The 13,714-nt window shown below is 41.3% G+C and overlaps 1 protein-coding gene across 4 annotated transcripts in view; it reads right to left on the reverse strand.

Annotated features, from left to right (window-relative positions):
- Arhgap32 (Rho GTPase activating protein 32) overlaps nucleotides 1–13,714 on the reverse strand; it is a 252,760-nt gene that overhangs the window by 101,401 nt on the left and 137,645 nt on the right. For 3 of the 4 annotated variants that reach the window (XM_070038327.1, XM_070038325.1, XM_070038323.1), the window contains exons 3-5: nucleotides 10,778–10,872; nucleotides 9,931–9,972; nucleotides 9,401–9,485 (exon numbers count right to left, since the gene is read on the reverse strand). In XM_070038327.1, coding sequence (XP_069894428.1) covers nucleotides 9,401–9,485; nucleotides 9,931–9,972; nucleotides 10,778–10,872 — 222 coding nt within the window. The remainder of the gene's footprint in view (nucleotides 1–9,400; nucleotides 9,486–9,930; nucleotides 9,973–10,777; nucleotides 10,873–13,714) is intronic. The other variant, XM_070038324.1, reaches the window with a different exon arrangement.

Here is a 13,714-nt window from a genome sequence, read left to right on the forward strand (position 1 = left end):
TGTATCTGTAACCAGTTCTCAACCAAGATGACAGGGTGAATGTCAGTGAATGTGCAAGTGCTGTCATACTGGACAGGAATGGAAGGCTTTAGATGACCATGACCTTTGCCTTGCATCCCTGGGTGGGTATTGCTCCACTTCCTCCTGCCTAGGCCAGATGTTTCATCTACAACTTTCCCATTCAATCCCAATAACCTGGTGGTTCAAGACTGTTAGGCTGGCAGAGCCAGGGAAAGACCTTTACTCCAGAAAGAAGCTCCCACAGTAGTTTGTGTGAAGTCTGAGATTTTTAGTTGGAGATCTGAAGGTTCAGTCTAAGGCCAGCCTGGACAGAAAAAAGACACTATCTATAGAATAGAACAAATCAAGGTTGACCATGTGGCTCAAGTGGTAGAAATGAACCTAGTAAGCGCAAAGACCCCAAGTTCAGACCCCAATACTGACCATAAGGAAGCAAGCAAAGAAGAGTGACTTATCAAAAATCAAAGAAACTTCTTTTGGCAATAATAGGAATTGAATTCAGAGTCTGTGCTTTACTGGCAGGTGCCTTACCACTTTATCCCTATCCCTAGACCTCTCAAACTTCAATTTAAATTCCTGCTCAAAAATTATAAAGCTCAGTTAATAGGGAGAAGCTCTCAATCGCAAGTTAGCATCAGTTTGTTGAAATTCTGTGATGTGCTAAGTATTTTATTAACCTTTTGAGAAAATGGGTCCCCTGGTGAGTACCCCAAAAAGTAAAAGTTGTAGCAACCCTTTCAAGCCATAACAGGTATTCAATTCATAAAGTGAAAATGTTATCAACTTTTGAAAGACAAAAGTTGACTGGTATTTTATAAGGAATGAATGAAGCATCTGCAATACATCACTGAACGCTATGCATCCTGAGGACCCATAGTTTTTCCTCAGTTGTGGTCTTCTGGGAGATACATACTCAGGGCAACCAAAGGCCTAGCTTTCTCTAATTTTACTGCATGGGAGAAATAGCAGGCTCTCGGGGTCTCTAATTGTTGACTTTCAACAATTTTGAACTAGGGTTGGGGATTTAGCTCAGTGGAAAAGCACTTTGGCAAGTGCAAGGCCCTGAGTTCAGTACTCAGTTCTGGAAAAAAATGATATGCATTCCCACAATTTTGATCTGTGCCATCTTTGGAGTGAGATACTATGCACAGCGTTTAACTGTTGTTCCCTCCCTGTATGGGTCAGCTTTCCATTACTATAACAAAAGACCTGAGATAACCTACAAAGGGAAAGGCTTTATTCAGTTCAGAATTCTGGAGGTTCAAATCTTTACTCTTTGCTACGGACCAGTGCCAAGGGTCCTAGGTTGGAATAAAGGAAATACATGGCAAATCAAAACCACATAAGCCAGGAAGTAATGAGAAAGAAACCAAGACTGCACAATCGCACTTATGTCCACTTCCCCTCAGGACCTTCCACTAGGCCGTATCTCCTAAGGGATCCACCACCTCCAATTAGCACTGCTCTGAGGACCACATGGACCTTTTCGAGAAACACACCTTAGCATCCTTTAGTGTATCTATTGTTGGATTATATTAGTCAGTGGTATGCAGGGACTGCTCCATTAGACCTTCAGACCCCAACACAGGGTCATGGACAGTGGTCAACCTGATGTTTCACTAAAGATGATTACAGGAAGCCTGCATGCCTTATCTTTCCTATGTCACTTTTTCACTTTTAGGAAGTTCTGATAGAATTAAATTTTTTGAATCTGGACATATGCTCATCTTAATTTTTAAGAATAGTCACACATTATATAACCATATTTTAGTCAACAACGGGCTGATGGTGGTATCATAGATTATATTGTCTAATGATATGTAGCTCTCTTAGTTTGTGTACTTGATGATGTTTTTTCTCAGCAAAGAAATTGCCTAATGATAAATTTTCTAGATCATACTCTTGTCATTAAATGATGCCTGATTATTGATGGGTTGGTTACTGGATTCTGTGTTGATACCTGTTATTCCATTGGCTTATAACATCCAGTCTCTTGCAAGAAGTCACTCATTAATCAGATTATTGCCATTCCCCTATACCTTGAGATATTTTCTTCATGCTATTGTCAAGACTTTGCTTGTTGACTTTCAAAAATATCAGTTTGACTATAAAGTATCTCTGTCAGTCTGTGCCTGCCTTGCACTCTTTCTATCTGATTCTGATGGTACTAGGGTGAGCTGGGATGTGTGAAGAGGTTATCTCACTGTTTCTATTTACTATACTGTATCTCTGTGTGGTTATCTGTCTGTCTCTCTTTCTCTCTGATTCCGATAATACTAGGGTAGGCTGAGATGTGTGAAGAGGTTATCTCACTGTTTCTATTATTTCATTTCTAGGCTCTCCTTGTTCAATTCTTGGTTAGTCTGAAATTTTCCAGAAGTGGGACTGTAAACTCATCCCCGAGTATCCATCCACATGGCTACCATGAAAGCCAAGAGGTTTCAACACTCAGCCCCCATCTGACCACGTCTCATGTAGCAACATTTTCAAAACGTCATTAACTGAGCTAGAGAGCTAGAGAGGGTGTTGGAAGCAGTCCTAGGCACTATCTTCACTGTCTTGACCTGAAGATAGGATCATTTCACAAATTCTCCTCAATTTCTTTTTTTGCAGTTGTTCAGTTTTTAATTTTATAAAATGGTTTTAATTTTGTCTAATTTTAATCCATATTTGCATAAAGGAATTGCTCATCTCTTCCTGCTGTTATAACTAAAAAACCATCTCTTATTCCTTTAGTTTAATGCTCTAACAGATTCTTTTCAAGAGCTAGTCTGTTGTACTCTTTTGTTTTACTATACAAAGGTGCAGAAAAACTACCTGTGCAAATACATGTCAAATTTGTGTGTACCTTAACTGGCTTCCCCTCTTCCCTGGCCTTCCTCAATTTTCTGAGAAGCTTTTATAAAGCCAGAGTGTCTGTCTGCACCTATGTACCGATATCAGTTCCATTAGGTTTCAGCTTTCCCTTTTACCTGGTCAAAATTCCCATACATGAATATGGGAACTCCATTATTATCTGTAGAAAAGCCGGAGTTAGTGGCTACTGCCTGCAATTCTAGCAACTCTGGAGGCTGAAATATGAGGATCGTGGTTCAAACACAGCCTGGGCAGACAAGCTTTTATCTTTTTAGACTTTTATTTCCAATCAACCAAAAAGAAGCCAGAAGTGAAGTTGTGGATCAAGTGGTAGAGTATCAGGGTGTTTTTGTTGTTGTTGTTTGTTTGATTTTTGTTTTTGTTTTTCTGTGTGTGTGGGGTTGTTTTTTTGTTTGTTTATTTTTGGTCGATTGTGGGGCTTGAAGTCTGGGCCTGGGCCTTCCCTCAGCCCTTCAGCTTGAGGCTAGCACTTTACTACTTGAGCCACAGCTCCATTTCTGGTTTTCTGAGTGGTTTACTGGAGATAAGAGTCTCACAGACTTTCCTGCCTGGGCTGGCTTTGAAATGTGATCCACAGATCTTAGCCTCCTATGTAGCTAGGATTACAAGTATGATCCACTGGTACACAGCTAGAGTACCAGTTTTGAGCAAAAAGCCTAGACAGCTTCCAGGTCCTGATTTCAAACCCAGTTCTGACACCAAAAAAAGTAGATGAATAAATTTAAAAAATGAAAGATTTCAGTTATGGTTTGCTTGTATGCCATTTACAGTGACAAGAGACTATAGCATAACATTTTTATTCTTTTTTTCTGGAATTGACATTTCTCCATTTCTCTGGTGTTTGTCCTGGAATTGTGTTCTTTTGAGAGTTGGTAGTATCACATTTGCTCAATATTTTCATGTAACTTGTAGTCTTGTGTCGCTGTTTTACATTTGAGGAAGCAGTCATTTCTTTCAGTCTTTACTATCTTTGGAAGATTAACATCTTCACTAGACTGCCTACATAGAGATTCTGAGAATCTTTCAAAACCTTTCAATGAATATTCCCACTTCACACCTCTTCTTACGTCTAGGAAAAGAAATCAGTATGGCTGTGAACTTCTTTCTATCCTGGAAAGCCAGACTGAAAGCTGAGAACTTCCCATTTCTTTTCTTTACCAGGTTCCCTAAAATATTAAAACTTGTGACATCATCAACCTGAATGAGACCCAGGCATTTGCTCTTGTGTGTGTTGCACTTTGGGGAAATTACAGTGGTACCAGTGAGGCATATGGAGAATTTAGGATGCCTCTGGCCCCTTGTAATGGCCTATGTACAATCCCTGGAACAGTTAGTAGGTTCTAAAAGCTCTCTTCTTTCTCCCAGTCTCTAGCCCCTCAGTGGTTCTGACCCCCCTCAGTCTACACGAAGAACTGAGAAAGAATATGGACTTGTAGATTAGCAATGCTCATGGAGAGAAAATCTGGGGTAGCTACTACTATAGACCACGTGTGATATATTCAAAGTTTATTCCACATGGTTCTAGCCCAAGTACAGTCAATGCAAAAACAATAAAGCTTAAAAATCAAGTGGAGCTGCCATGTTTCAGCAGCTATAAGGACTCATGTTCAGTGTCAGGGAGGCAGGACAGTCCTGCTAGGCCTTTCAGTGTTCACTATTGGGTGGTACTTGTTGCCATGGAGACAGAGCCATGATGAGGACCTGGTCCTTATTTCATCAGAACTCAGCACATCGGCAAACCTTCTGTCATTGCCTTGTCTCTATCCCAGTTGACCACGGTCAAGGAAATTTAGAGCCACAGACCCTACTTGCTGAGCATGATTGCTATGGACAAGCCTAAGAGCTGCCTAAGCCAGCTTGTCCAGCCATACTGGATCCCAGACTCTGTTCCCTGAGGGAGGCCTCGTGTGCAGGAGAGGCCTGGCTGCCTCACACTCCCTTGCACACTCCCTGCGGCCATCACTGCCCCTTCAGGTCCAGCATGTCTAGCACGTGCTCCTCTCTGATCTTAGAGCCTCCAACGGTTTCCCCGTTCCCCCCAGGTGGGACATGATAACATCTTCTGGGTCACTGCCCAAGAGTGCTGGGATGAATAAGGTCACAAGAAGGTTGTCACAAGCAGGACGGTGTACAACCCAGGGACAGCACAAAACTACTGTACTGTGCTATCCAAGCAACTTCTCTCTGTCCTCCACAGGAAATAAGACCCAGAGCCATGTGCAAAGGAGCCAGCATCCAATGCCCTCACAGAGAGGAAGAAGAGGACCTAGGAGGAAAGGCAAATATTCCTTGATGGTAAAAAAAAATTCCAGAGAAGATAATGGCAGCAGTGGCGGTAGACATTTGGCTGGTGAATCCCTGGTGCCCTAAGCCCAAGGCCCAGAAGATATATCTCACCTCCAAGAGCTCAGATGACCCCTTGAATCAGCAATCGTGCTCCAAGACAAGCACATACACAGTTGACATTCTTAGGCTTCAGTGACAATGTCATCACTAGTTCATACAGTTCTACTGTAGGCATCAGCATCTCACAGCTGTCCAAGAGGAACAGCCCTACCTTCTCCTGTCCCCAGACACTAGAGAGGCCAGCCAAAAAAAAAAAAACAAGAGAAGAGGACCTGTGTCTTCCTTCAAGTTTTCAACTTCAGACAAAGTGTCTGAAGACAAGGGGACAGACAAGTTGTTCCAGGAAGAGTCCCAGACATAGACAAGCTGAAGCAGCCAAACTCGGGCTTTGCTATTCACAATAGGGAGGCCGGGGACCCATAAACAGAAGGCTCAACTGCAGCTGCATCCCAGGAGAAGGGCCTGACTGACCATGCCTCCAGCTCCCCAGCTTGGCTATGTCATAACTGTTGAAGATATGGACCAAGAAAAGAGAGCAAAGTTGCTGAGAATTAAAGAGACCTTATAGGATAAGGACAATGGCATCCATCTCCAGTCTGTCACTGAGAAGCCACCCACCACTCAGCCTTTGTTCACATTTACTATGTGTGCTACTGGCAGTACCACCACCCTCATCTTCAACCTTTCCTGTAACTCTGGTGCCTCATCCACTCTCAGGCCCTATTTTCTCACCAGCCTCCCTCCCAGATCCAGACACTAACTGTCTGTTGGAGAGCTAGAATAACATGGAGAATCGCAGAGACACGCATGTCTTCCCCAAAACAGCTGGAGCAGCTACCACTTCAGCCCCTGCATCTCCCAAGACACCCAGCCTTTCTCAGGTCCCTATAGGCACTTCATTGCCTGAACTGCAACAGAACAATTCTTCTGATGCTTTCCTGGGACATTATCCAGGACCCAAGTCATTGACACCAAGACACCTGCAGCCCCTCAGGTTGAGACACCAGCTATAGCCAAGGACTTCTTCTCCAAGCAACCAGCTACTTTGTTATACCTTTTCTAGCCACTCCTCCTTCTACTATAGCTTTTGTCAACACTGCCAGTTCATCTAATGATTCAGCTTCCAAGGCTGCCATTTAGCTTTGGGGTAAATGTTGTAACCAATTCCATCACATCCTCTTCCTAGCCTCTCCTCTCTGGTGCTCCCCCTTTTCTTATATTCCATTTCAGCAATCCTCCAGACCTGAGATCCTCAGCAACAGCCAAAAACTGAGCTTCCAAGCCTGCATCTGACCCTGGGGTGAATGTTATGGCAAGTGCTACCACTTTTTCCTCCCAGGCACTCCTGTCTCGGGCTCCCCCCACCACCTTATTTCAGTTAAGTAAGCCTAGAGACCTGAAGCCCTCAGCAGCTGCCACCTCTTCTAGCCAGCACCTCTCCAGTGTCACTTCTGTGGCCAACAGTAGCAGCAAAACCAGCTATAGTGCTTTCCCAAGTCCACTCCCCACCATACCTGCTGCCAACACCCACCAACAGTACCTGACTTCCCTAACACCACCGACCCTATCTTCAACTTTCCCTATTCCCTATCTTTAACTTTCCCTATATCTCTGATGTCCTGTCCACTCTCTAGGACTATGCAGGGGCCCACACTCAGCCATTTGGGGCCATATAGGGACATCAGTATCAGGCCAGCCTTTGCCCAAGGCTCTGGCAGCTTCTTCCCTTTTGGAATGTTCCAGAAGGCACAGTCTCTACCTTCCACATCTCTGCCAGTATGCATTCCACCTTCAGAGGCACCAGCATGATGTCTTCCTTCATGTCGGGCCCCTCTTGCCTCCCAGACTTCACCCAGATGACCAGGGCCTAGTAGTTTACTGGCAGGTCTACTCATCCTTTCCTATTTGAGAGCTCAGCAGCCCAGCTGATAGTTGGAACTTTGGACTGGGTGTAGCCATCCCAGGCACCAGTAACACGTGCAGAGCATTCAGCTTCTAAGCCAGACGCAGTGCAGTCGCAGGCACCTTTACATCCTTTGTGGGTAGTAGACAGGAGTCTCGCCTTCTCAATGTTGTCGGATACAACCGAGGCTTCCTAGGTGTTCAACCTTCTGGATGTGGCACCTTCATTTGTCGACGGTGCAGGGTACAAAACCCCAGATGCTGGACAGATACTGGAGGCCCAAAGGAAGCACAACCACAAGAAGTGGACTCCATTACTACTCCTCCTGCTACACATCCTTTGCAGAAATCTGGACCCAACACCTGCCAGAAAGAACCTCTGACCCTCTGACTTCCATGAAGCAAACCAAGCCCAAGCTTCAGTGGTGTTCCTCCTAGAGGTAGCAGTTGCCTTGGTGAAGGGCAGGAAGTGGCAGTTACAGAAGCCCAAGCCTGGTACCTTAACTCAAACAGTTGTTTGGTTCCTCAGGGATTCTCTTGCCCCAATTTTGCTTCTTTATCCTCTTGAGTCACCTGTGGAATTTGTTCCTTATTATACAACCATGAATCTTGCTTTGCTTAAAGACTACAGTGGACACTGCTCTGCATCCCCTGCCCCAGTTCAGAGTCCTCAACTCCAGTAAAGAAGCTCCCAGAGCACACAGGATGCTGATCGAGCCTTCCAGTGCCTCCTTCCATACCCACCAACCATACACTGCCCCATGGGTTACGTCTCCCTCTCTAGCACCACACATTTATAGCCTCTTCCCTCTGCTACTGCCTGATGCTCATGTGTGCTGCTCTTTGATGAATCTTTTGAGGAAGAACTGAAGTGGATATGTGGAGGAGACATGTTGCCACTGTGGCCTAAACTATCTTCAGTCTCCTGGGCCTGGCTAAATCAAGATGGAAACTGACACAATTTTGTGACCACAGTTCTGCCTGATAACTATGGCCCAGGTATTCTGACATTTAAGGATTGGCAGCTCAGGAAAGCAAAGACCTTCACTGCATGGATGCTCTCCCACAAACTTATCTTGGTTGCAGGGGAGCATCCTCAGCCTATCAGGAGACTGGTGGAACTTGGACCTTAGTTACTTGTCTGCAACTGGATCCTCTCCAGACTTCTCCTGGCCCCAAGCCTCCCCAACTTTTAAATATTTTTCACAAAATAAAATTGTGTTTTTGTATTTGAGCTATGTTGTCTGTTTAAGTTTGGTTCACTGAAATGATTAAGTATAAATGCTGCTGACTAGAAACTAGTTGTCTCGTTCATTCTATCTACCTGAAGCAGAGGCTCAGTATTGCCCCTTATCGTTGGAGTGTCTGAGTGCCTTCTGGATATGGAGAAAGATAGTCTTATAATGCTGTAACGAGCGATAGGTCGGATATCCTGTGGCAGGGCATGCCATCCTGCCCTCAGGAGCTGCTTTCTGACAGGCTGGGCTTGGCCATATGGAGCTGAGGGAGGAGCCTGGGCCTCAAGCCCTAAACCCTATCAGCATCAGAAGGTAACAGTATATTCTGTGCTAAAATGTCTCTACCTGCACCTCAAGAAAGATAGGCTCTTCCAGAAAAAACAGAGTTAGAGAGACAGGCACAAGGTAGAGAACCTCTCTATGTAGTGTTGGAAAAATAAAAAAGTGTTTGTTTCTTTTAGCCTATTTTGAAAAACAGGTAAAATGAAGAATGCCATTTGTTCAATCCCCTTAGGAAATAAAACAATTTTTATCTGCCTAATTTTTAATTTTTTTTCTATAGGTTTTTCACATTAAGGTGAAAATGACTGATAATAAGAGCAAAGTATTTAGCTCAATATCAACAAGTTAAATTCTATAATTATATGTGAATGTAAATGCTAATGACAGACAAGATAACTCAGAAAAAGAATCAAATGGGAGCACTGTAACCTACCAAGTGTCAGTACCTACAGTGATTAATAATCACCTATTAGTGATTAGCTAGGTTATATAAATCAGAAGTGAAAGCCACAATGAAACCCAAAGACATAATACAAGACAAGAGAGAGTGTGGGAATATGGATTTTCCTTAACTGATGTATGTTAGTACGGTTGTTGATACTACGTGTTAACTTAGCATCAAATACTAGTCAGTATTAGGCAAGATAAAATATTTTATCTCATCCAATAGAAAAAACTACCTGGAAGTGCCACATCCATTACTCTGATTCAGGATGTAATTGTATCAAACATACCTGTATGCTGCCGAATTCAACGTTCTCATAATGAAAATGTGCACATTCAGCCATCTTTGGAAAGTGACCCTTCGTGAATGGTAACCTGAAGTACATGAAAATAAATATGAAACCACAAAGTACAATAGTCAAAATTACCATATCTAGGGAAAAACATAATATTAAGAGGTCATGCAAACCAACAATTTACTAATAAGATATAGTATATTCATAAACTGTTTTGTTAAAATACCAACTCTTTTGTGCAACTAAAGATAATGAAATGAAAAAAAAACCTGCTAAGTGCATGCATGTAAGCCATAAACATCCACATAAAACTTTTCAGAAATACCTAAATCAAATGTTTTAAGTACAAAGAGCTACCCAAAAATTAAAAATAAAAACCATCACTGTACTTTCCTAATCTTGCCCAAGTCAATGCCCACAGAAAAGCTTTTGTACTTTTGGCAAATGCTATCAAAACTGGTGGTGACCCTCCAGCTTCTAAGGAGAAGCAGCATTCACAAAGCAAAGTACAAACAGGATGTTACCTGTGAATGTTGTCACAGCCCATCAGTCCTGGTGTGGTGGACCTGGATACAGAATGGACATTTTTATCCTTCTCTTTCCTCTACTTACAAAAGAAGAAGAGCTAACTAGCTAACCCTTCTTTACTGAGTAAAAAGATGGTTTCCCTAAAACCAGGTGAAATTTTAGGTATTTGTTTCATTTAACAGTCAATTCTTAGCATCTACTTCAAGATTCCCTAAAACAAATCTAACACCTAACAATCCCATAACTTAACCAACAAAGCTAATTTTTCAAAATGAATGAAAGGATACATTGCAGGTACCAAAAAGGAAACACATGCTTGGATTATTCCTCGTCTACAAATGTAAACTAACAGACACTGACATTTCAAGACAAAAAATAAAATATATTTTTTAAAAAAGGTAAATAATCTGCAGGCTTGGTCCATTAATTACTGAATCATAATTTATGTCTTAACAGTACAATTTACTGTATGTATGAGCTTATTTCATAAGCAAACAAAAAAAAAACTCATCAGAGATAAAAAATTTCCATTTATAGAAATTCATCTAGAAAAAAAAAACTATATGCCAGCCACCGGTGGCTCACACCTATAATCCTAGCTACTCAGGAGGCTGAGATCTGAGGATCGCAGTTCAAAACCAGCCTAGGCAGGAAAGTCAGTGAAACTCTTATCTCCAATAAAACCACCAGAAAACCGGAAGCAGCATTGTAGCTCAAGTGGTAGAGTGCTTGCCTTGAGCTGAAGAGCTGAGGGACAGCGCTCAGGCCCAAAGTTCAAGCACCAGGACCAACAAAAAAACAAAAAACAAAAACAAAACAAAATAAAACAAAAATTATACTTACTTTTTTACATGTTTATTAACCTTCATACTCGCTGTATTGCTACATGTCTTAAGAGTAAGATCTCCAGGAATCTCTGGAACATCTGCTCCTCTTGCCTTAAAAAACAAAGAAAGGATTTATGATGATCATTAATACTAATATTTCTTTAAAAACCAGATTAATGTGAATGTTCCTGGTTCTGCTGACTTTATGCCAATAGCAAAACATTTCAGTTTAATAATTGCTCCTTAATTGTAACATTCAAGTTTGAATTAAGAATAAGTAAAAATACTGACCTAATATAAATATCTGGCTTTACCATATAAAAAAAGTTTCTGTAAAATTAAGAATTTTCTTGTTTTGCAATCAAATTTTAAAAGCAGCTGTTATGAGTCTCAGAATAAGATTAAATCTCCCCTGAGAGTTGTTACAGCAAAATGATCTTGGTTACGATAATAAAGGATAAAATGTTAATATAAACAATAAGCAGGTCACAACATACATTTTTCATTCTATTACTTGGAAGTGACAAGCATATTTTCAATATATTCCTTATTCTACCTTAGCTTTCACAGGGGAATTTTTTATTTTCGTGATACATTCAGCTGCATCATTTGGGGGGGGGGGGGGAGAGGGGGTCCAGTCGTGAGGCCTGAACTCTTGGCCTCTGAGGAATCGAACCCAGGGCCTCATACATTCAAGGCAAGCGCTCTACCACTGAGCCACCTTCCCAGCCCAAGCTCTATCATTTTTAAAACACTGAAAAACAAACAAGCTCTAAACTGTCTAGACAACCAAGTCCAAATATCTATCATGAATAAATTTACACTATAATTCCCATGATTTAGAACAGAAAAGCTTCCACTGAACTGATGTAGACTATGCTACATGATTTATTAGGGAAGATCAACAGTCAATGTGAGTTGAGAAAATTCACTGTAACTGAATTTTTAAAAGGATTTTCTTGCTTCATACAGGTGGCTCACACATATAATCCTAGCTACTAAGGAGTCTGAGATCTACGACTCAGAGCTTGGAGGTAAGCAAGACAAACAAATCTGAGAGATTCTTGTCACCAATTAACCAGTATAAAGTCAGAGCTAGAGGCATGACTCAAGTGGTAGAATATGCAAGCTATGAATGGAGTGAGAATAAGAGTTCCTGAGTTCAAGCCTTAGTAGGCACACAAAATGACACAAAAAGAAAAGAAGAAAAAAATTCCTATAGGAAAAAGAAAGGACCAAAGTAGTTGTGTTTTGTTTTGATTTTCCAGTAAAACAAGCTAACAATCTATGAGCTGTACACATTAGCTCTTGGTACACAAACGCTAAAAGAACAAATTCTTATTTTTAAGATCCTATTTTTCCTTAGCAAATTAAGATTTTTTTGGGGTCTGGTCGGGGGCCTGAACTCTGGGCCTGGGAGCTATCCCTCAGCTCTTCAGCTAAGGCTAGCGCTCTACCACTTGAGCCACAGCGCCACTTCCGGCTTTTTTCTTTTTGCTTATGTGGTGCTGAGGAATTGAACTCAGAGCCTCATGCATGCAAGGCAAGTGCTTTACCACTGAGCCACCTTCCCAGCCCAGCAAATTAAGATTTTTTAAAAGGGAAAAGACTGGTGTTTGAACATAGGGCCACTTGAGCCATATCCCCTACTTCCTTGTGCTTTACACTTACTCTTCACATACATTCTGAAATTTTCACGTAAGGTGAGGCTCCACAGTGAGCTTCCTAGCCTGTGTCTCTGTGTAGCTAGGATTACAGCTCTCAGCCACTCTGTGCCCAGCTCTGTTTTTAATAGCTGATACTCCTTAATGTCCTTTCTTCCCTGTAGAAGACTATCATGGAAAAATAATATATATACATATAGATGTATATATACATATAAAATATATACATATATATTCTTTAATGGTGAAATAAAACTTTCTTACCTTGCAATTGTCATAGATTTTTAAAAATAAATCTTATGTATTACTGACTCTTACATTCTTCTTTTGTCTAGCAAGTTATTTCATAAATCTAAGAATTATTTTTATCAGTATTTTACTATTATTCATCAATAATTCCTTACCAGAATAAATTACTAAAATAAAAATCATTTTAAGAAATGAAGACTAGGGGCTGTAGCTCAAGTGGAGTAGCAGACCTGCAGTAGGCCATGAGTTACCCAGAACACCCTCCTAAAAAAACAACAAAAGAATAAATCAAAGGCAACAGGTAAAAGGGAGAGAGAGAGAAGAAGGGGGAAAAATAAAAAGGAAGGAGGGGAAGGAGGAGGTGGAAAAGGAGAGGGGAGGTAGAAAAGGAGAGGAGAGGGAGAAAGGAGAGGGAGGAAGGTAGAAAGGAAGGAAAAAGTGCTAACAAAGGCACAAGGAAAGAAAGGAAAAATAATACTTAGAATACAAGTTAACAAACTTTTTCTTAAAGGGCCAACTGGCAAATATTTTAGCTGGTGGGACACACTGTCTCTGCACTACTCAGTTCTGACACTGCAGTATAAAAGTAGTCACACAATGACCAAACATGGCCACATTCCAATTAATGTTTATTTTCACTGAGAAGTAGCCAGGAAGCTGAAATTCGCCAAGTCTTGACCTACAAGTTGATACCACAATAAAAAAAATTCATAATTCATCATCCAGTGCTTGTATTATGGTGCCCAAATGGTTACATTCTCTTTCGTGGACATATTTTTGAGTATAGAGGCATATTTTTACAGTCTGCATTTTTATTTCATTGAATATATTCACTAATCCCATAGCTTTCACTTTCCATCCAAAATCAAAAAGACAAGAAATATGACAAATATTTCACAATGATTACAAACATCAAAAGATGAAGCTGGATGCTGGTGGCTCATGCCCATAATCCTAGCTACTCAGGAACTAAGATCTGAGGATCTCAGTTCAGAGCCAGAAAAAAGTACACAACACTCCATCACCAATTACCAGCAAAA

This window comes from Dipodomys merriami, unplaced genomic scaffold, assembly GCF_024711535.1.
Source record: "Dipodomys merriami isolate MVZ:Mamm:240054 unplaced genomic scaffold, mDipMer1.0.p SCAF_29, whole genome shotgun sequence".
NCBI classification, from domain to species: domain Eukaryota; kingdom Metazoa; phylum Chordata; class Mammalia; order Rodentia; family Heteromyidae; genus Dipodomys; species Dipodomys merriami.